The sequence below is a fragment of the Telopea speciosissima genome, chromosome 3 (genome assembly GCF_018873765.1).
Source record: "Telopea speciosissima isolate NSW1024214 ecotype Mountain lineage chromosome 3, Tspe_v1, whole genome shotgun sequence".
NCBI classification, from domain to species: domain Eukaryota; kingdom Viridiplantae; phylum Streptophyta; class Magnoliopsida; order Proteales; family Proteaceae; genus Telopea; species Telopea speciosissima.
In genome coordinates this window covers 3719328-3741274 of record NC_057918.1, presented here as the reverse complement: position 1 = coordinate 3741274, position 21947 = coordinate 3719328, and the positions used below count along the sequence as shown (strand labels likewise).

Genomic DNA, 21947 nt, shown 5'->3' with positions numbered 1-21947 from the left:
CCACTGTAGGTTGCAACGCACCTCTACTACTAGTCTACTACTGGGGCACTCTTACTAGTAACTTCTCTTCCCACCTTCAAGAGAGAAATTAAAAAAAGGAGGCGCAAAGAGATTGAGAGTCTATTTGGTATGATTTGTATTTGTATTTCTGTGACGAATTTCTATGTTTTTTAGGTGTTTGGTATAATTTATAATGCTTATTTCTATTTACAACAAATTAGAAAAAATTAAAAATAACAAATAGCTCTTGACCTGACCTGTTTTGATTTGTGGCCACAAATCATTTATTCTGATTTATACATTTATCGGGAATTTCAAATACTCAAACCTGTGTTTCTCTCTCGCGTTCTGGCTCTTGATTGCTCATGTGAAGGTGAAAACTTTCTGGCTCCATCGACCTCACGAGTTCCATTCGTCTTCCTCGCTTGAATCTCTTTCCCCTGTTCTTCGTCGACGCCATCATTCATTCGTTCCTTGACAACCCAACTCCTTCTGGAGCTGCCGCGGATTTGCCCGGTGAGGTCTGTGGTGTCTTCTCCGCCTGCTTCACAGTCGTTTCCACGCAGACTTCCGGTGAATGATGAGAACAATTTTGGTTCTGCAACTTTCCGTCTCCCGGTGGCGACCATACGACCCAAAGCCATTAATGCCAAGTTCTTCAAGTGAGAAGGAACTGAGAACTGCTATCTTATCTTTCCCCGCTTGACGGCAAAATCAAAATGGGATGAAGAATTAGGGCTTTGCACTTTGCCATCTGTTCCAGTCGTTGATTGCTGGTAAGAGAACTGATATCCTCTCTTCAATTTCTGAAATTTTAGTTGTTGCTTTGGATCCTGTGGTAATTTTATTGAATTCTCTGTTGTACTTTCTGGGAGTGTTTGAAAACATTTTACTTGCATCTCTTTGTTTGGCTGTTGTGAGAATTGGTATCCTAACCAAAACGATATGAGATTAACTAACCCAGACAATTCTGATCTATGCTTGCAAAGGATCAGAACAAAAAAATGTTCTCTTCTAACTCTCTTCTAAATCTGGGTATGTAGTGAATGAAGGTTTGAGAGATTCAAAAGAAGAGAAGCTGTTTTGTTCCTGCTCTTGCTCCTCCACTCATCATCAAGGTCTTTTCCCCCATTTTCATCATTGCCCCCCAGGTCCTTGTCCAGTGAGACAACATGTAAAACTGATATAAAACCATTTTGCTCTGTTTCTTGAGTTTGAGAATATGGGTGAGGAACTGAGAATTATGAGATGGGAGAGGAAGAGGAGAGGAGGAGAGAGAAAATTTGAGATGGAGAACCACGAAAACCTACCAAACAGAAGGGAAGGGAAGGAAATTTTTTAAGTGGTTGAGGAAAACGAAAGAGGTCAAATCAATGTGGGTTGGAGAGCTGAATGGGTTTGCTTTGTTTGTTTGTTTCTATTTGGTTAACTACTAAACTCCTGTTTCCAATAGTTCTAGACCAAACCTTCCATCTCAATAATGAGCTTCAACCAGTGCCTTCAATGTCCCTCAAATTCTTATCCAATCAAAAGTTGAAAATTGCAGGAAAAATCATGATATTGAAATGAAGTAACCTTCCTCATGATAGTGAAATGAGTTAACCTTTCTTATGTTGTGAAATGGGTGCCATTATACATAGAAATAGGCTGAAGTTGAAGTTACCTAAAATGGTGAGGTTGAAGTTGTTGATGATCTGATTTGTGGCAGAGCAAGTAGTCTTCTTGTAGGTGAAGAACCACTTCTCAATGTTTTTCTTTTCATATGTAACATCAGTGGAGATGATGACAGGATCCTTCATGAGCTCCATTAAAATGGGGCACCTGAAATATCGAGGAATCTTCATTGAAGGATTTGGTTTATTATCTTTTTCCATTGTATCTGAAGAAAGAAAGAGGGAAAGATATGTATAGGGAAGAGTAATAACTTATTATAAATTGATGGATGGGGGAAGTGGTAGCTGTTGCACTGTTGCATCGATTGTAGAGGCCAGATTTGGCTTGATTCTCGCTTCTGCAGTTCCCTCAGAGAGCTACTTTTTTGCAAAAACTTGGGCGAAGACCTTGTTTCTCTTTACCACTCCCTTTGTTAATTTAGAACTTTGATCTTATTATGTAGTCATTTTCTGCTTAAACTGGTTTCTGTCACAGTGTAGGTTTCTATGCTGTGATTGGAGTTTCTTGATGATGTGATTGGGGTTTCTTTTAAATCCTTGCATTTTATTCTGTGTTTGATCTATCAATTGCTAGTCTTAAACCTACGTAGCCAGCCCCAAGTTTCACAATCATAAACTGTTATACCTGTTTCTGTCAGCAGTTTGATTAATCCTAAATTCTGATTTTGGGAACTTGGTGTTCAAGAACTGTCATTCAGCCTTTTAAGAATCTTCCCGTGTTATATATCAAACTGTGAAAAATTGTTTTGGCTTTATTTTTTTTGGTTCCATTTTGGTGGTAGCAGGATGAGGTATTTGATGAGGAGTGAGCTGTCTAAAGAGGAGGTAGCATCCATGGTCCGTAGATTCTCTCCATTACTGAGCTACCGCATTGAGGAGGTGTTGAGACCAAAGCTTGAATTTCTTGTGAACACTATGGAGAAGCCTGTTAGGGATGTGGTGGAATATCCTAGGTACTTCAGCTGCTCCTTGGATAAGAAGATAAAACCCAGGTTCTGGGTGCTCAAGAGCAGGAATGTAGAATGTAGTTTGAAAGAAATGTTGTGGAAGAATGATGAGGACTCTGCAACGGATTACATGGGTATTGGAAGGATGCTTGTCCCTCCTCCCTCTTCTCAAGAATGGCAGTAGGGTGAGAGTGAATGGGAGTGGAGTGTTTCAATTTATATCTGTGACTATCAAGTATCTTGTAATGAAATTATGTATCATAAGGGGGTTTGAGTTAAATATTTTCTTAGGGGTTGTTTCAATTTATATTTGTGGCTGTTATGTATCTTTAATGAAATTATGTATCATAAAGGGGTATTGATGATAAAAAAAAAAATGTTAAATCCATTTCAAGTTTTGCAGACATGTGACAAATAAAGTTATGGTTTTTCTTTTTGAATTGCGATGTGTATGATTGCTCACACATCCATATAATTTGCCATAAGGTTCTTATTGTACTGACAAAGTTTTTTCTCTTTGTATTCCATGATATGTGCTTGTAAAAGACCCAAGAGAAGTGGGAGTAGGGTTGGGGGATGAGAATGACCAATAATCTTTCGATCAAATATTTTATAGATTCTAATAAAAGGTTTAGGGTTATATAATATATGAGAGAGAGTTCCTTGAAAGGTAGTGAAACCCTTGTATTAGTGCAGTGGCAAATGGGAGTGTTCCCGGAAGCATCAACAGAGTGGATTTTCACCTTTCATGGGGGTAGGGTGATAATTTTATTCCCATGTGTGTCTGGGCGCAAGGGCCACGTTATCTTTTAAATTTCTTTTTCCCAATATATTATGCACATAGACATACCAAACTTATTTCTAATTATATAATAAATTGTACAAATAATAACCAAATGATTATAATATGTAGATCATAATTTATTGTCATAAATGATTTCTCAAAAATAGGTAATGAATACAAACACAAATCATACCAAAGAGGCCCTGAAGTATTTTATTTCTACATTTGTCCAGGCTGGACTTTGTTCGTCTCTCACTCCAGCGACACTCACGGGAAAGGGACATCTCAAAGAAGGTAAGCCCTCGGAAACATGGTGGAATCGTTCGCTCCTTCTATTTTGTTGAAGCTTTTGAGTTTCTTTGTGGGTTAAGCTGTTTTTTCCTTTGTTCTTTCTTTTTTCCCCCTTTGTTGTTTCTGTGTGAAAGCTCTGGTTAGAGCTTCGAAGAGTGAGATGGGGCTTCACGGTGGGATGGTGATGGTGTTAATGGTGGGGGTTGGTGGTGGTGGTGGTGGTGGTGGGTATGTAAAAGAAGATGATGATTTGGGGCAGATGAGGGCATTTTGGTCTTTTCAAATTTTAGAAAATAGGTCAAGGCAATTAGGTCTTTTAGAAAAGATAGAAGAAAGGGTCATTTGGTCATCTTTTAGCATTTAATACCTGGTGTGGACTTAAATGGCATTAGGGGGTACAACAGAGGTGGTACGTGGAATATTGAGGGGTGGTACGTGGAATTATCAGAGACTTAGGGGGGTACGAGGAATATTTGGTGCATTATAGGGGGTACGTGTACTTTACCCTATAAAGAAAGACCTTTCCCATAAACTTATTCGATTCTAGTTCTAATTTCCTGCATGTTTCCTCCTTTGCTCTCTATAGTTCAATGGCTTCAACCCAAAACCCGCCAAATTATTGAATATACCCCTAGGGTTTAAAATCTTTCTTTGTAATTACTATTACGTATAATCGGTTGGGTTAGGTTTGGCTGTAACTAGGCGGGCTAGGTCGAGCCTTGAATCGGTCGATTTGATCGGGCACTTGACCGAATAGGACCCCACACTGGGACCGCCTGATTACTAAACCTGTCTGGTCGGGCTGAGCTTTAACCGAGCGGGGTCGGTCGAACTGGGCTTGGAATTGACACCCCTACGTGAAGGAGTTAGGGGACCCGTATCCCGTAGGAAGTGCTCTCTTTAGTCCTTTAAGATTTATTTGGAGTTTATGTAGGATTACGATGTTGTGGCTCTCCCATCTCGAGATTCCATTTCTCTATATTTTGAGGCTTACCATCAACTATTCATTGAGAATCATCCAATCTTGATTTGTGATAGTTATAATCCCCTATCTAGGATGGTTGGGTGGACAACAGTCTTAGCGATTGGCAAAAAAAAATTGGACTCATAGAATGTCCTTGAGAAGTAGAGACTCTGGTGTTGTAGCAAAGGTTGCAAAATGCAGTGGATATGAAATACTTAAAGAGTAGGTGTGGATTGATTGTATAAGTTTTGTGGAATGGATGGATAAACAACATAGTCTTACTTGGCCTTAGAAGTTATGTGAGTTATAATGAAATGTGTTTAAACTTACCTCAGCCTTCGAGAATGTTAATCTTTTCTTTTTTTTTTGGGTTTTTGGGTTGCAAGAGTTTATTGATTCCAAAGTGTATTACGCATGGCAGGGGTTACAAGAGACTTCGTAAGCCACGTAGTAGAGTTCGGTCAAGTTATCCTACACGTAACCAACAATGTCTTCTGAGTTAGAACATCAACAATAGCGTTTGCCTCCCTAGAAATATAAGAGACTGTTTATCTTGTTAAATAGGATCGGCTTGTACTTTATAATCTTTTTGGGTCAACAAAAAGGTCTTTCGGCAATGGTCTTGTACTCTTGTAATATCAATAGCTTTTCACTGGGCTCCTAGCTCCTAGAACTAGGACATCTAAAGATATCGAAATATTTCTTTAGTAAATCTTGGTGTATTATTTTTCCTTAATATATTTGTTTTTGCTTCTAATAAAAAAATCATTAGAACATTCAGAACAAGTATTTAAAATTGGAATCGGGATGCAATCGGTCCTTCGAATCTGAAAACCCAACAATATGATCTCCAAAAACCCTAGAATCAGGATATTCCAATCTTAATTGGCCGATTCAATCGATTCAGATTTCAATTTTTAAACACATTGATAAAGAAATTTTCAAAATAATAGAAATTGTTAAGCCACGCGTCCGTTGATAACGTAAGGCTGAGATCCTCACTTTAGGGATGATTCACGGTCCAGATTAGATTTATGGAACCAGTTGAAATATACCACTTTGTAGTGAGGCCACGCGCTCGTTGCGTTAGCATTTCCGTAATTCTAAATTACGATTCCAGGCTGTCGCCGGACATGGAGTGTGGAGGGTTGGCGTTTGGAGCGTAGCTAGCTGCGTATTGCATTGCCGCATTGTAGAACGATCAGAGATCTGACACTTCGACAAGTAAAGAAGAAGAGCAGCACCGGTGACAAATAATAAGAGCCATTAACACCACACCTCGCCGCCGGAGATCTACTTCCTACCTGAGGTTTACATTACAGAAGGAAATAAGCAAATGGGTGTTAAAGGTGAAGGTTCATTCACAGTCTCTCAAGGTTTTTTTTTTTTAAGGGTTTATTTAGGGCTCGACTTTGAAGCGAATTTCGGTATGGTTTTGTGAGTGTGCAGGTCTAGTAAGAGTTCCAGCTTCTTCTTCTTCTTCTTCTTCAAGCGCCTGGTTTGCTTCCAACCCGAGCAAGAGATGGGGAGAGATGTTTTTCCTTTTATACACTCCTTTCTGGCTCACTCTTTGCCTTGGGATCGTTGTCCCCTACAGATTATACGAGGTATGTTACCGGTAGATTTGATACATTTAACTTCCCCTCTCTTAATTGGGTGAGAAAAACCTTCATTTGTTCATAATATTTATAACGCATGCTCTCTGGAGAAATCTTTGCGTCTCTTTTGCATTTCTAAAAGTTGAAATGTATATTTAAAAATTCCGTTCAGTTTGAATGATGTGGGAATTTGAGCTCTTTTAGTTAATCCCCTGTGTGTTCTGTTCGTTTTGTGAACTATTACTGTTTGGTCTTTGTTTGTGATTGTTAGTACGGGCATTTACTCCTTCAGAAAGGAAAAGTACTCGGGAATTGGGATCTTAGACAGTCAATTGTGGATTTTAAAGCTCTTTTACTCTTGTTTCCAATTGAGTATCCTTCTGTGTTGTATAAAATGTTTCTTCGAAATTTTGAGCAGTCTAGTTGTCCAGTACAGATTATACTAAGTGTGTTACTGAAATATTTGGTTCATTCAAGTTCTTCGTTTTGGTGGGACAACTCTTCCTTTAATAGAATTTAATGTATATGTTTGTAGAGAATCCTTGTGTATTTGAGCTTGTATTTTTTTAGATTTGGGGGGGGGGGGGGGATAATTTTGTGCTTCTAGAGGTTTTGGTTTCTGGGAAGTTATATAATCCTCAGAATTCCCTCCTGTTAACCATAGTAATTAAGCAAATAAAAGAAAAACGAAGAAGAAGATGGGAAGTTATTTGGTTTGGCTGAAGACCTATGTGCACAGGGAGAACAGAGAAGAGCTCTTTGTATATGTTATGTATCAATCTCCAGCTTTGCAATTGTTTATATAGGATATCTCACCGACTTCACCTCTTTCCTGGGTATAGGTTAAGACCTGAACCGATACAACTCAACACTCCCCCTCAAGTTGGACCGTGGACATCTTGAACGACCAACTTGTTAACAAGAAATGATACTGCTCTTGACTAAGAGCTTTAGCAAAAATATCTGCCACTTGCTAATTAGATTAATGAAACGTTTGAATTTCTCGAGCCTGAAGTTTTTCACAAACCACATGATATTCAATCTCGATATGTTTCGTTTGTTCATTCCAACAAATCCAAGTTTGCTTAAATCTAATTTATATTGATGGAGTTATGTTTTGGTCAAAATTAATTTGGTGTGTGCGAATGCGATCAAAATGGCTCTGAATGAAAATAATTTTTTAGATATCAAAACAAATGAATATTTTATCGCACTTTTGGTTTGTAGCAATGTTTTACCATATTAAGATTTATGGAATTTATAGATTTGAGAGAAAACCCAGCATTAGAAAGTTGAAAATTTCACCTACCGTCGAAAATCCAGTTTTTGTTCTTGAACTGGGGGGTTGACTTTTTATCCTTTTGGAATTTGATTTTTTAACTAATTTTTATTGGATTCAAATAGGGAGGGTATTTGCTTATTTATGAGTAATATCTTAAGTAAATGAAATACTAATACAAAAAGATATTTGGCATAAATAAGTGTCTGTCTTGTCAACTATGATTCGCAGTATACTGTGCGTACACTAGTAAACTTGGGTAAAAAACTACAAGTACCATTTTGAGTATTTTTTTTTGGGGGTGAAAATAGCTCATGTGTTGTGTTTAAAATGTAAAAAATGGGCTATACACAAAAAATCAGACCAAAAAAACCATTTATGGGCCTCGAAACCACTGTCTCGAGTTGGCTGGGAAAAAGTACCAGGTTTCGACCTGGTTTCGGTAGGTTTCGACAATATCTCAGTTTCAGCCTGGTCGAAACCCAAGATCTTGAACCTTGGGCTCCATCTAATTACAAGTAAAGGGAAATGAAGGAAAGGGAAATTAATTTGAAAAAGAAAATGTTCACAAAAAGTTTCAAATGGATTTCTTAGCCCTATCATATATTCAACTCCAAGTCATTTGGTTTAAAGTGAAGTAAAATTTAATTACTGTGTCAGTGTCTCAGTGAGTTTTTAAGTTAGCTACTCAATGTTTTGTTGCCAATGAATAGAAGAGTTTCGTTATTATTATTTTATTTCATTTCCCTACTAGATGAAAGGATATACTTGCATGTCAGTGTGACAGCAAAATGAAAGATAATCATTAGCAAAAAGCTATGCAGCAAAATCAGAAGGAACTTGTCTCACTGCTGGCAAATCATGGAGGTATTTAGCCAAATTTCACCTCTTGGGAAACCTTCCAGACCTCGGAACTCAGCTTTGTAGATAGAGCCCATCCCATAATAAGTGATCCGATGCTGGCAATCGATCTGGGCCAGCTTGTGTATCTTATGTCAAAAGAGACATCTTCACCTTCCACAAGTCCCAGCATAGTCCACATGTCAATTCCATCATACAGTAGCTCTTGGGTTCCAATGTGATTTTTGCCTTGCTGTTAATAGCATTGTTTTTGGGGGTGGGGGGAGGAGAGGGAATCCAATCAACATTAAACAAGCCTACTAAATATCTCAAAATCCGATGAATGAGATGACATGAGAGAAACAGGTGATTGGTTATCTTCATATTATAATTATGCATATAACACTTTGGCCAATTGATGCAGAATGATCACCAAATAGGGCTTATTTCTTTAGAAATAGGCCTAGGGTTGGGTTATATACATGTTGGGCCTTTGTTCCCAAGGGTTTTTTATGTATTAGGCCACTTTAATGAGCCTAAACTAGGGGCATATAGGTTGCATACGGGATTAGCCCAATACTTAGTTTATTTTCCTATTTTTAGATTGAACCGGTTTAAATTGGTTGCATCCAATTGGTTCAATTGGTCTAATTTAAGTGAAGTGATCCTATTGGCTAAGAGGTTCTTATATCCTATTGGCTAGTAGGGAATCTTCTTTATTTTAAGTAGTTTAAGTTGTTTTTAAGTCATAAGGACTCTATTTTGAGTCTATTTTAGTTTCCTAGTCAGTTTAAGTTACCTAATAGGTTAGGAATTGGGTTAGGGCTTTCCTTTTTAGAGTAAAAGTCTATTTTTAAGTCTTTTATATAAGGTTGTAAGGGGGCAAAGCCTTGAACACGAATTTGATTAATGAAAAGCTTTTTGTTTGCTGCCATAGCTGCTACCCTGCTCTGTTGAGTTTTGCTCTGTTGAGTGTGCATCCTTGTGGTTCTATCAAGGTGGAAAGGGACTGGTGGAATCTGGTTGACTCCTTACGCCGTGACGGCTGGGAGGATCTTTCTTCGAAGGTGGCTTCATCCTTCAACCATTCAAACTGCTGTTAGAGGATTCGAGAGTGAGTTTGAATTTATTATTTTCTGTTTATCCTTTCTTCCCTTCCCCAATCAATTCCTTTTCTCTTCTGTCCTATTTTCATAAACCCTAGAAGACTCTAAACTCTGATTCAGATCTGCTCCTCCATTGGAATCTGATCAGATTTGGACCATAACTTTCCCTCATCACCATCTCCACTCGACCCTAGCTGCTGCCCATTCTGTCCAGCCAAACCCTAAGATCCTCTTCTCCATTGAACCCTAAAAACCCTAATTTTCTGCTGGGACACATTCAGCCATCAGAAACCTTCCATATTGCAACCGAATCTTCCCCCTAGCCCCTCTAACAGTCGACCTTAACCCCTGCCCCTAGATCCTACTTTAGACCATAATTTTAGTTGTTTACCTTATTTACGAAACCCAAAACCTAACCCTAATTTCTGCAGGAAATTAAAACTTGTTCAAATCCAGATATTTTTATACCATAATGACCCTCTAAACCTGCAGATTAAAACCCTATAAACCCCATTCCCAAATTCCCATCGTAAACCCTAATTTTGCCCTAAAACAGCCCCTAATCAGCCCTAAACAGCAGGCTTACCCTAAGCTTGGTTCTACTTGGTTCCTAGTGGGATTAATTTCTATTCTAGGACTACATTACCAATCTTAAAGCCCCTGGATTGGAACATCTTTATTTAAGAACCTTTTTTAAGGAAAGACCCATGCAAATATCAGTACTCTGGGAAGAGATTTTGACTCCCAAATTGCAGCTCTGTCACTATGGTCAGGACAAGATTCACTAAGAGACTCATAATATGCCTTCACAGAGAATATACCCCTCATTGGACTCTTCCATAACCTGCAATCTTCAACTGAATAATCCATAGCAGTACTATAATTTGTCTGCAATAGGATATTCAAATCAATAATCTCCCAGCCCAATAAGTTTCTTCTGGACATGAAATTCCAGTTTAGATTTCAATTATGTATTTCCATGTACTGCTTCACAGAGACAATTTTTATCACCACTAAACTATATTGCCTTGGGAAGGCCAAAGCTAGGGGAATGTCACCTTCCCATGCATCCTCCAAGAACCTCTCCTTTGGGCTATCCCCTACTTTATACCTGATGAAGGACAAGAGATGCTCAATTTTCTTTATATTTTTCTTCCTAACTCCCATTCATAAGTGACTCTGATCTCTTAAGTGTCTCAGACCTGTCATCCATGCCACATGCACAGGTGATCAGAATTCTCCATGGAGATACCTGCTCGACTGCTCTTTTTGTATGTTTGATAGACCTCTGATTCTCAGACCTCTCTTTTTTGGGCCACATACCCATTTCCCAGGCGATTAGAGCTCTATTCTGGTGGTTTCCTTTTTTTTTTTAATGACAAATTCAGACCACTTTGTCCTTCATAGGGAAGAAGCACTCAGGAATCAATTCTTAGAAAGCTACTGCTGGCATTTTAAGGTCTTCTGCTGCTGATTTGTCCAGTGTTTTTGCTGTTTATCTGAATTGTTTTTAAAAAGTTTGTGCTTATTGTATGGCATGTGGATGCTCAATCACATGTAAGTTACTCTTATTATCAAACAGTGTTTGGTTTTGCATGAGCTGATTGGCACGGCATAATTCTTCTGTGGGAGTGGGTATGATAAATATAAACTTCATGGGATTGGCTTGGATACAATCATAGAAAGAGTTGGAATCAGGATTGACAGTTTAAGCAATCAGACTCTTCTTTGGTTAACTTGGAGATGTTATCTACTTATCTTCCCCTCTCCATGTTCTGGTTTAAATGATCAAGATGCTAACACATGTCTTTTGTGGTGATTGGCAGAACTTCTCTGAACTAGAGTACTTGCTTTTGGGGCTGATTTCTGCAGTTCCATCCTTTTTGATTCCAATTTTTGTTGTCGGGAAGGTGAGTCCTTGAATTTATTTTACTTTTCTGTAATTGCATTCCCACTGGAAGTTTGTATTCTGTCCAGGGTGGTTGCTTTCTTCTTATTGTATTTCGTCTTCTTTTTCATTTTGAAGAGACCTCTAAGATGTAAAGTTTTGTCCCATAAGGCTAATATGGGATTTTTTTTTAATTTCTAAAGACCTTGCTCACTTCACATGATTCTTTATTTATTCTAGTACAATTTTATGTTTTTCATCAATTGCATACGTAGTGACCTACTTATTTCTTTTTCTCTTTCATAATTTGATTTGTGTTTCTTGTAGGCTGATAGAAGCTTGTGTTGGAAGGATCGTTATTGGGTAAAGGTAAGATAATTCTTGTGTTAAATTCTCACATGTTACAAACATGAAAGGTTATCCAATGTTAGCTAATGATGTTGTGTTATCTGTCTTCTTGCTTATGGGCATTTGTTTCCATCTTAAAATTTTCACTTATGTGTGCAGTTGTGTTGCATTATTTTATCACCATCTTTATCTCCTATTGGTGTTACTTTTGCACCCTTTATATTCGGATGGTTTGTTGAGTTTATTGATTTATATAGAGACCTTTTTTAATATTCTTCTTGCACTTGTTTGCACCAGTCTCACTGATGACTAGTAATAGAGGGAGATCCCGAAATTATGACTTATTACTTATTAGAGGCATTAGGTGCATCAGATGGTAGTTTTCTCCCACCCAAGTAAATATATCTGTGTTAAATAGAAAATTTTTATTAGCAAACAGACCATTTTCAATTTTCCTATGCAAATACTTCCAAATTCATCTCTTAGAAGTAGGTAATAAGTCCATCACTCCATCAATTCTCAGAGTGAGAATTTAATGCAGATCGATCAGAGGATTTGCTGGTGGTGGGTTTTCTTGTAAGAAGAAAAGAGACTGCTAGCAATGGAGCCATAAGGATAGGGAAGAAAGGGAATCGCAAGGATGAGGAGAAGGGACAAGTTGTGGGGAGAGAGAGAGATGAGAGAGAAGGAATAGAGAAAGAGGCAACAACCTCAATATTAACTAAGTCAAACTAATTCTCCATTCCATAATTCCATAAATTCGTGTAGGATTACAACCCTATTTATAAACACCAAATAAATTAGGACTCCAAAACCAAATGAACCACTATCTATCTCTTCAAGTTACCTAAACAGGAACTAACTTAAACTGATCAAATACTTGCTATAGACAACTCCAAACAACATAAACTATTGATTAATAATAAGACATACAACAACTCAGCCTTGTCCCAAACAAAATGGGGTTGGCTATTTAAAATATGACATAAAATACTTAATTAAAAAGGATTCTTTCTAGACTAAATTAACTTACATAACAACATATGAGACCCACACAATCTTATCTATATGCTTAATCCTGTGTACATAATTTAGACCCCAAATATGGACTTATAAAAGAGGTTCATTACATCAATAAACCAAAAAATAAGCAGCCCAAGATCCATAGAACCTAACCATGGGCCAAAATAAAGTCGTCCAAGGCCTGATTGGTCCAATTGAACAATCTTAATAGATCAATTCCCCCTTGATTTGCATCGTCGAACACTTTCTTTGATTTAATGGAGATCCAACTCTTCTCAAAAAAATCAGCAAGTCTGCTTCCGAACATCCAAGATTGGTGGAGGAAGAAGAAGGTCAACCATCTCGATCTACTGACGAACAAGACCAAGTGGTGTCTCTCCAATTGGGATCAGTTTCTTGGGGCTCCGCTTCTTCAATCGGACCGTCAATCAATTCCTCTTGTGGTTGCATTGTTGGTGTCACTTCAACCGGTTTTAAAGAGCTATCATGGAGCAACTCTTTCAAGACAATAGTGTGTAGTAGATGGGAGGGCTTTAACGTACTTGAGTTATTAATGCAGATCGATCCAAGGATCTGCTGGTGGTGAGTTTTTTATTAAGATAGAAGAAAAGAGATTGCTAGCAATGGAGCCGCAAGGATAGAGAAGAAAGGGAGTCACAAGGATGAGGGGAAGGGAGAAGTCATGGGAAAGAGAGAGAGAGAGGAAAAGCCTCAACATTAACTAAATCAAACAAACTTTTCATTCTATAAATTCCATAAATTCATGTAGAATTACAGACCTATTTATAAAGACCAAATAAAGTTGGGATAAGGCTTGGATTTTGTTGTTATAAAGATCAAATAAACTGACTTTCGGACCCCTAACCGAATAAACAACTATCCCTTCAAGTTACCTGATGCAGTTCAGTTGAAGGAGGAAATCCAGAACATGCAGAAGAAGTAGGGGCAAGAAGATTTCAATCTACTATTCTCGATTGAACCGAAATCTGGTTTGGTTTACTGTTCATGTGGGTACTGTTCACAAGGGGTTGATAGTTTGATTGAAGATTTGATGATTGACTGGAGATTCTGCTGAGAAGATCTCAATGGAGACTGTTTTACAAAGTTTCTATTTTCATAATTAGTTTCTTAGCGAAGAAGCATTGTATTAGTTAGTAGTTTATATTTTGGACTTTTTATTTTGTTAGATTTTTGGAGATTCTCTCTATTTTGTCAATGTAGGTAAGGTTCTAGTTAGTCACTATTTTCAGTCCCTGGGTCTTTTATTTAAACAATGTATTGCTATAATAGAAGAGACGGTTGAGAAATAAAGTTTGCTTGTCTTTGGTGTGATGAATCTGGAGTCTAGACAAGTTGCAGTGGTAAAGTTGTAACACCTCTTGGTGGTGATTCCAAGAACCTGTTTGGTGGTGGTGATTCCAGTTAAACCCTACTGTGGTGATTCAGTAGGTTGGTCGTGGTGGTGATTCCATTCCCGCAGGCCAGGTGATCAAGCCTTGGTCATATATATTTTTTATTTCTTCTTTCGCATGTTAAAAAAAAGTGTTAAGAGAATTCTGTTCTTAATACTAATTTGTCCCTATATGTAATCCTGTTGTTATTGATCTCTCAATGGCTTTACTGGTTCGAGATTGATTCTGCATTATTGGTATCAGAGCTAAGGAGGAACGGCAGACGAAATCAACAATTGCTAAAATTCTGCTTGTGCAGATTTGATTTGTCATCGCTTCAAAACTTGAGGACGGGCTTCTTCAAGCCGGGGAGAGCTGATGCAGTTTAATTCAAGGAGGAAATCCAGAACATGCACAAGAAAAGGGGGCATGAAGATTTCAGTCCACAAATCTGGATTGAACCGAAATCTGCTCTGTTTTACTGTTCACGTGGGCACTGTTAACATGGGGTTGATAGTTTGACTGAAGGTTTGATGATTGACTAAAGATCTGCTGAGAAGATTTCAATGGAGGCTGTTTTAGAAAGCTTCCATTTTTATGTTATTAGTTCCTTAGCTAAGAAGCATTGTATTAGTTAGTAGTTTCTATTTTGTTAGATTTCTAGAGATCCTCTCTACCTAGAGTTTCTAGAGAGTTATTATTTTTATTGTTTCCTTTTATTGAGTAGTGCTGTCCATGTAGGGAAGTTCTAGTTAGTTGCTATTTTCAGTCTTTGGGTCTTTTATTTAAAAATGTACTGCTGTAATAGAAGATACAATTGAGAAATAAAATTTGTTTTTCTTTGGTTTAGTGATTAATCTGGACAGGTTGCAGTGGTGAAGCTGTATACCTCTTGTTGGTGATTCCAAGAGCTTGATTGGTGGTGATTTCAATCAGACCCTACTGTGGTAATTCAGTAGGTTGGGTGGGGTGGTGATTCCATTCCCGCAGTCCAAGTGGTGAAGCCTTGGTCATATCCTTTTTTATTTTTTCTTTTGTATGTTAAAAAAATGTTAGAGAATTCTGTTCTTAATACTGGTGTGTCCTTGTATGTGATCCTGTTGCAATTGATCTCTCGCTGCCTTAACTGGTTCGAGATCGATTCTACATTATTACTTAAACAAAAACTAAGGCCTGATTTGGTATGATTTCTATTTCAATTTCATGGGGTGATTTCTATTTCAGAAATTGTTAGAAACATCTTGAAATTGTTATTAGTTAAGTGGTTCTTGGAGGTTATTAATTATACACAAGGAAACCAAGATGGTTGCTTGGAAATTATTCATTATTAGAGGTCCAACTGTACGTGAAAATTGGAATTAGTTCTTTTCATTTGCCCCTTGTAGAAAACTCTACACCCGGTTTTACTGAATTGGGATTATGTGGTTCTCTTTTAGAGATTAAATCAAAGTTGTAGAAACTAAATTGCAATTTGCAAGTAAAAGTGACGGGTGGTAGGAAAAACTAGAAATTTTAAAAACTTACTATAATATCAGGATTCAACATTGTCCAGTTAGGGGGCAGCTTGAGCCAATTTGATGGTGCAGAGTATTCTGCTGTCCCACCTAATTCATTTATCAAAACCCAAGCACAGCCCAAGGTGCTCATATTCATATCTTGTACCCTTTGGTTTGTCTTTGGGTTGGCTGTGGTTGGATCGAGTCTGCTTGGTGCAAGTGCATAGTAATAATGGCCTGAAAATTCTTCCATTTATGGACCTGTGTAAAAGTCCATGTGGTTAAATTTCTAGATGAGGCTGAGCTGCAGGCTGAAAACTGTCACTGAAGCCTTGTACACAGATAGCTTCATCACCAGTGGACAATCCTATGGATCATTGGATGATTTTCCATTCTTATTTCGATTTCCTCTATGATAAAAAATGATTTGTTGTATCATAATGGTGGCTGGTGTGTGGTCCCATATCCAGAAATTGAATTATGTAGTTAATAACTTGTATTTTGAGAGAATAATTGTGGGTTCCTGGACAATAAGACAATTTGGCAATTGTACTTGGTTGCATAGGAAAAATACAGTCAGCTCCTTCTACTTATTCTTATCTTTATGGGTGGCAGCTCAATGTTATTAGTTCCTCCCTTTGTCCCACAAATGTTGTACATTTTGACAGATTTCACTTTTTAAGTCCTGTGCCATTAACACCCACTAATTTTGTTCATTCCAAAAACCATCCCTCATTAGTCTCCGTTGTTCGTTTAATTTGCCTTTTTAAGTTTGAATAGAACACATAAAGTGTAATTTGGGAAGGGAGAAAACTGAATGCATTAAATGGTAAAATGAACAAAGAATTTGGGACATATGAAAAGTCCAAAGTGGACAGTCTTTGCCGGATGGAGGGAGTCTTTCTATTATTATTAGCTTTCCTTGTTCAGTTACAAGTGTCCCACAAGTTCATATAGTTTCATTGTTTTTCTCATTTTTAGAAAAATTTACGTCATCAGACTTGAACTTACACAAGTTGATTATTGTGGCAGGCCAGTCTTTGGATCATAATCTTCAGTTATGTTGGGAACTACTTTTGGACTCATTACTTCTTCACAGTTTTGGGAGCTTCATACACCTTTCCCTCGTGGAGGATGAACAATGTAAGCCACAACAATAATTTCAATTTATACTGCAGTTGACCTTATGTTGCTAATTTTCTTATCGAGGTTTAAGTCGGTTTTATAACATTTATTGATGGCTTTAGTTTCAAATGAGATACAATCGTTTGTGATTCAACCCATTCTTCAAGGTGTCTGTATGGGCTTGGAAATGTGGGTTCTACTCCAGGGGAAAGAAATATAAGATAAATGTTTAAAATGGACCTGAATGAGCATTGGACCTTCTGTTTGTCTTTGAGAAAAGATAAATAATGTTGAACTGGTTCTTCTTTTTATATCTTTGGTTTTTTGAAGTTGCATTTCATTATTTTTAGAAATATATCAAGATAAGTTGGGTTACTATCTTATATACTCATGAACTTCATAAGCGTGCATGTTGCTATTTTCATTGTGTGTATGTTGTAAGTATCTCAGTAGAAGCTCATTATTTATCTGACAAACAAAGTGTCCTCATTTTTCACATGTTTTTTATGCTGTGTAGGTACCACATACAACGTTCCTTCTCACTCATGTTTGCTTCCTATTTTACCACGTTGCGTCAAATATGACACTCCGGAGATTGCAACATTCTATTGCTGACTTACCAGGGTCAATGCAGTTGTTTTTTAAGGCTGCATGGATCTTAGCTTTTTCATACTTCTTAGCGTACCTGGAGACTTTAGCTATATCAAATGTATGTTTTGACAGTTCTATCTTGATTGTTACTGTTATCGTTTTTTTTTTTAAATTTCAGTTTATGCTGCGTAGCGGGAGCCTCGTGCACTGGGACGCTCTTATCATGCTATATGCCATTGATGAACTTAGTCTTGGTTGCAGCTGGATACTCAATGTAGTACTTTATTTACCTTCTGTTTTGAGCATGCAAACAGTTTAGTATCAGGGACAACTTCCCAATTGAATCTACACTCCTTTTCATGGTCACCTCGTGGCACATAGAATGGGATATGATTTTAAAAGCAGTAATGTAAACCGAAGTGGGTTTGGCAACAGGTTATGGAATGAGGAGTAGTGATGATTTTGCCTGGTTTGCATTTTTCTACTCATACCCATTGGATTATACATCTGAAAATACCAGCCCCTTACAAGCAGCCCAAGAGAATACCTATGAATTGATGCCATAAGGAGCATTATGTTGGAACATGAAGAAGTAACATTGTCCATAAAAGAATGTAGCTGACTGTGATTGTCCAGATGGATGGATGACAAGATAGAATAGATAAAATTAGAAATAATGCATCTAAGGTAACTTTAGGGTAGCACAATTAGTGAAAAATTCAATGAGAATTGATTGTCATGGTTTGGTTGCATGTGATGAAGATCAGTGGCAGCACTTGTGGGAAGGTGTGTGTTGGCTCAAGTTAATTGCTGATAGACAACCATTGAATAGAAGATGTTTCAGAAAGGGAACAGGACTATGATTTACCAGTCAAAACCTTCCTTGGATCTCACTAGGCGTTTCCTTTTTCCAGTTATCATCTTATGTTAGAATCTATTGGGTTTGGAAGCCCTTTTCTGCAGGATTTGGAAGTGCTGCAGGTGATAAGTGGTTTGAAGGGTGCTTGAAGTGGTTTGGACATGGACAAAGTAGGCCATTAAGCGCACCTGTAAGGAATAGTTATTTGGTGTAGCCGTGTAGGAGCTAGAAGAGCAATAGGGAGACCAAAAATACCCCAGGGAGAATCTATTGCTAACAGAAAAGGGCTAAAAAAAACTATTGTGTGTTTAAAGACTTGTTAGTAGGTCATGCAATTAATACACTGTCAACGGTGAATTGGAAGTGTTAAGCTACAGCTTTCTGTTAAATTATATCATTTACTTCATCACTCCAGATCTGCTTAGGTTAACAAAATTCCGATGTTCTTAATCCAGCATGAATTGGCTGAGTTCATTTTTCATGTTCTTAATAGGCTGCTTCCTTGATTTCATCCCACTCAGACACATGCTTTTCAACTTTTGAATATCAGATGTCTGTTACCGTAAAAAAGAAATATGCTTCCTTATTTAGGGAGAACGTAGTTTGTTTCCTATTTATTTATTTATTTTTTAAAATTTTTTTTTGGGGGGGGGGGGGATGGGAAGGTTCAAATAAGCGGGAATCGGCAACGGGATCAGCCTCAGCCGATTTCGATTCAGCCAGAATTAGTCAGGAATCGGCCAGAATCCACTTGAACCCTAGAAACCCTTGCTGGATTGGCCGATTCGGATTAGCAGGAATCGGGAATCGAGATTGAGCTCGGCTGAGTCCAATTCTGATTTGACCAATCCTATTCCAATGTTTTGAACCCATGGGGGGGGGTTCTATGTAGTGAAAACTGGAGAATCATATTTGTTGTTTACTAATAGTGTTTCTTTTCCCTCCAAACATTTTCAGTTCCCTTATTATTCATTCGTGGACCAGGCATCAATGTACAAAGTTGGATCCTTGTTCTATGCAATTTATTTTATTGTAAGCTTCCCAATGTTCCTGAGGTAAGAATTCCATTGTGCTGCTTTACAGCGATTTGGTGATTGTCAATAAAAATGTTCTAGGTTGTATGGTAAAATAACTGAAGCCTGTTGTGGATGTTTAATCTGACAAGTAATAACATATGTTCCTTAGATATGGATATTTTCAGGACCAAAAATGTTGATAGCCACCTGTGTGGGTATCATGCCTAAGATTTTGTCATAATATGTCGAAGTAAATATAGAAACTATATCATGCCTAAAATTTTGTTATAATATGGGAAAGTATGTATAAAAGCCGTGTCAATTTCATAACATTTCATCTTAGGTGCATGTGTAACCTGGAATACTATATTTTTTTTCCTTCTCTGTTATATTTCCAAGATCAGTATATTATCTTTGCAATTGCTTACCTGTATCCTGAGATAGATAATACATAAGGCTCATGTGCTTGCAAGCCACAGCCCATGCCATCTTAATTTCAGGCCAGACCAATTTTAGTGTAGAAGAGGAATTGATTGGAAGAATGATACCCTCCAATTTATGGACTTTTTCCCTGATTAGTTCGCTATATTTTTTTCTTTATATGTTGCGGTTCAGATTTTAGCTATGTATTGGGCCTTTAGGATTTTCCTATGTAATCCAGCAATTGGTCTAATGGAATTGTGTGACTGTTCCACATATGCAGCACACATCCGCCAAATATAGATGAGCCACATTTGGGAAAAGTATTTCATGTTTGCTTCTCTATTGCTCATAGTACTATTTTTCTTTCTTGAATAAGACCTGCATGTGTACACAGGATTGATGAGAAACCTGGTGATTTGTGGGACCTTCCTAGAGTGGCTATTGATGCATTGGGTGCTGCAATGCTTGTTACTATAATACTTGATTTATGGAGGATCTTTCTAGGACCCATTATTCCAGTTCCAGAGACAAAGCAGTGCATGCAACCAGGACTGGCTTGGTTTTCTTGACTTGCTACAGATGCATGAGCGCTCACATTGGCAAGACGGAGTGATTGTTTCGAGTCCCAAACTGCTGGAGATGCAAGAGTTTGGAGGTAACTGAGGCTGAGGCTGTAAGTGTATTGGCAATTGTACTGAATAAGCTCTCATTCTAATGTTCACCACTTCATCACATAAAGCACAAATGCTTAATCTGAGTAGCTATTTGGTATAATGCCATGGTTGCATTATAAACTACTGGTGACTTGGTGGAATGGTGATGGATATGTTAATGTTTTCTTTATATTGGATCATCATCATCATCATTTTAATGAAGTTTTCCATGCTTTCACATCTCACTGAACTTTGCTTTAGGAGGACAATAAAAGGTTTTACTCTAACCAACAGCTGCCTAGTGCAGTTGGTGAGCTGTGGTGCGCTTCATGCCCATACTTACCAAGTCATCAGGAGGTCTCGAGTTCGAGTGACCAGGTGAATTAGTTGTACTTAAGTAATCCATATCACTTCCAAGTAAAAAGGCTTTTAGGGAACTGTACTGGGCATAGAATCTCAGGAGATCATTTTCCCACTTCCCTTGCCTCAGCTGATAAAGAAACTTGAGGTACATGTTGCACCCTGCATTTAGGCTATGTTTGGAACGCAAGGAACGGATAAAAAAGAAAAGAAAAAAAAACTTAATAAGACAGAAGTAACGATGAGTTTGTGTCTTCCTCTCTTCTTTGACAAAATTTTTTCTTCCCTTTTCTTTTCTTGCATTCCAAACATAGTCTTAGAGAAATTGTGTTATTCATTGTGGGTGTCAAATTGGGCACAGAATCGACAGGCCGATTGAAATCGCTTCATTAAAACCAAAATTGAGTTGACTGTTTATTAATTGGTCTGATTAGGGTTTAAAATTTGTAGTTTTTTATTGATTGGTCATATTGGTCCATCCAGATTAATCCAATACACTGATCGATTTGGGTTAAATGAACAAACAGGTTGGAAATTCGACTGATTTAAGACCAAGTAAGACCTTCAATTAGGAGTAATTAAGATAGTAGATTATTATTCTTTCTGGTTCTTGGGTTTGATTACCACTTTGTGTAATTGGTCAGTGTGGGTCTTAGCCATCAAGGGACAGCAAGCCAGACACATGTTCAAAGACAATGTATGAGCTTTTGTAGTTCCTAGAGATGCCTGGTTTGATGCGGGAAAAGAATAAACCCCCGCCCCCTCACCGCCCTAAAGCGGGAAGAACAGGGGTTCATCGCCTTTTGTTTTAGCCTAAGCAATACCCATGAAGGCATGAAGGCAAGGTAAGTCATATCTAATAAATGCGTACCTAATGCATGAGGCTCTTGCCACTACATGGTCTGGGGAAGATCATAATATATGTAGTTTTTATCTCCAATTCACATAGAGGTTGTTTCCCAACTTAAACCCGCAATCACTTAGTCACAATGAAGCAACTTACCACTACGCTGAGGTCCGCCCTCTAAGACAAGTTATGTCTAATGAAACAATAAAATGTCTCTTCCTTGTTGCAACTGTTAGGCATGTGTGATCGACATATACTTCAAAACTCAAAGGAAAATTTTATACAACGATAAATACGACCAACAATGACATAAGAGGCTGAGTGTTAGGTAGGAAAAAAAAACATTTAAAGAAACTTAATAGAGTTGAAACAAGGATGTTGTGGTGGGTCAGTAGTAAAACCAGAAAAAATATAAAATAACAAATTAAAGCAAATCTAGAAGTTG

General features: G+C 37.7%; 1 protein-coding gene across 2 annotated transcripts; it reads left to right on the top strand.

The window, feature by feature from the left end:
- The first annotated feature begins 5987 nt into the window (after positions 1-5987).
- On the top strand, positions 5988-20531 carry LOC122656929 (cycloeucalenol cycloisomerase-like). Of its 2 annotated transcripts, none has more exons than XM_043851632.1 (8): positions 5988-6014; positions 6109-6266; positions 11309-11392; positions 11698-11739; positions 16661-16771; positions 17271-17462; positions 19161-19258; positions 20037-20531. In XM_043851632.1, the coding sequence occupies exons 1-8, from the start codon at positions 5996-5998 to the stop codon at positions 20209-20211; spliced, it is 879 nt and encodes a 292-aa protein (XP_043707567.1). In that variant the 5' UTR covers positions 5988-5995; the 3' UTR covers positions 20212-20531. The 2 variants fall into 2 exon arrangements, with proteins under 2 accessions (XP_043707567.1, XP_043707568.1); XM_043851633.1 differs by having other exon boundaries at positions 5993-6008.
- The last annotated feature ends 1416 nt before the right edge of the window (positions 20532-21947 follow it).

Excerpts from the sequence above, each read along its gene's own strand:
- LOC122656929 (XM_043851632.1), top strand. Across the intron at positions 11,740-16,660 it reads AGGATCGTTATTGGGTAAAG|GCCAGTCTTTGGATCATAAT; the intron begins GTAAGATAATTC and ends TTATTGTGGCAG. Across the intron at positions 16,772-17,270 it reads CCTCGTGGAGGATGAACAAT|GTACCACATACAACGTTCCT; the intron begins GTAAGCCACAAC and ends TATGCTGTGTAG.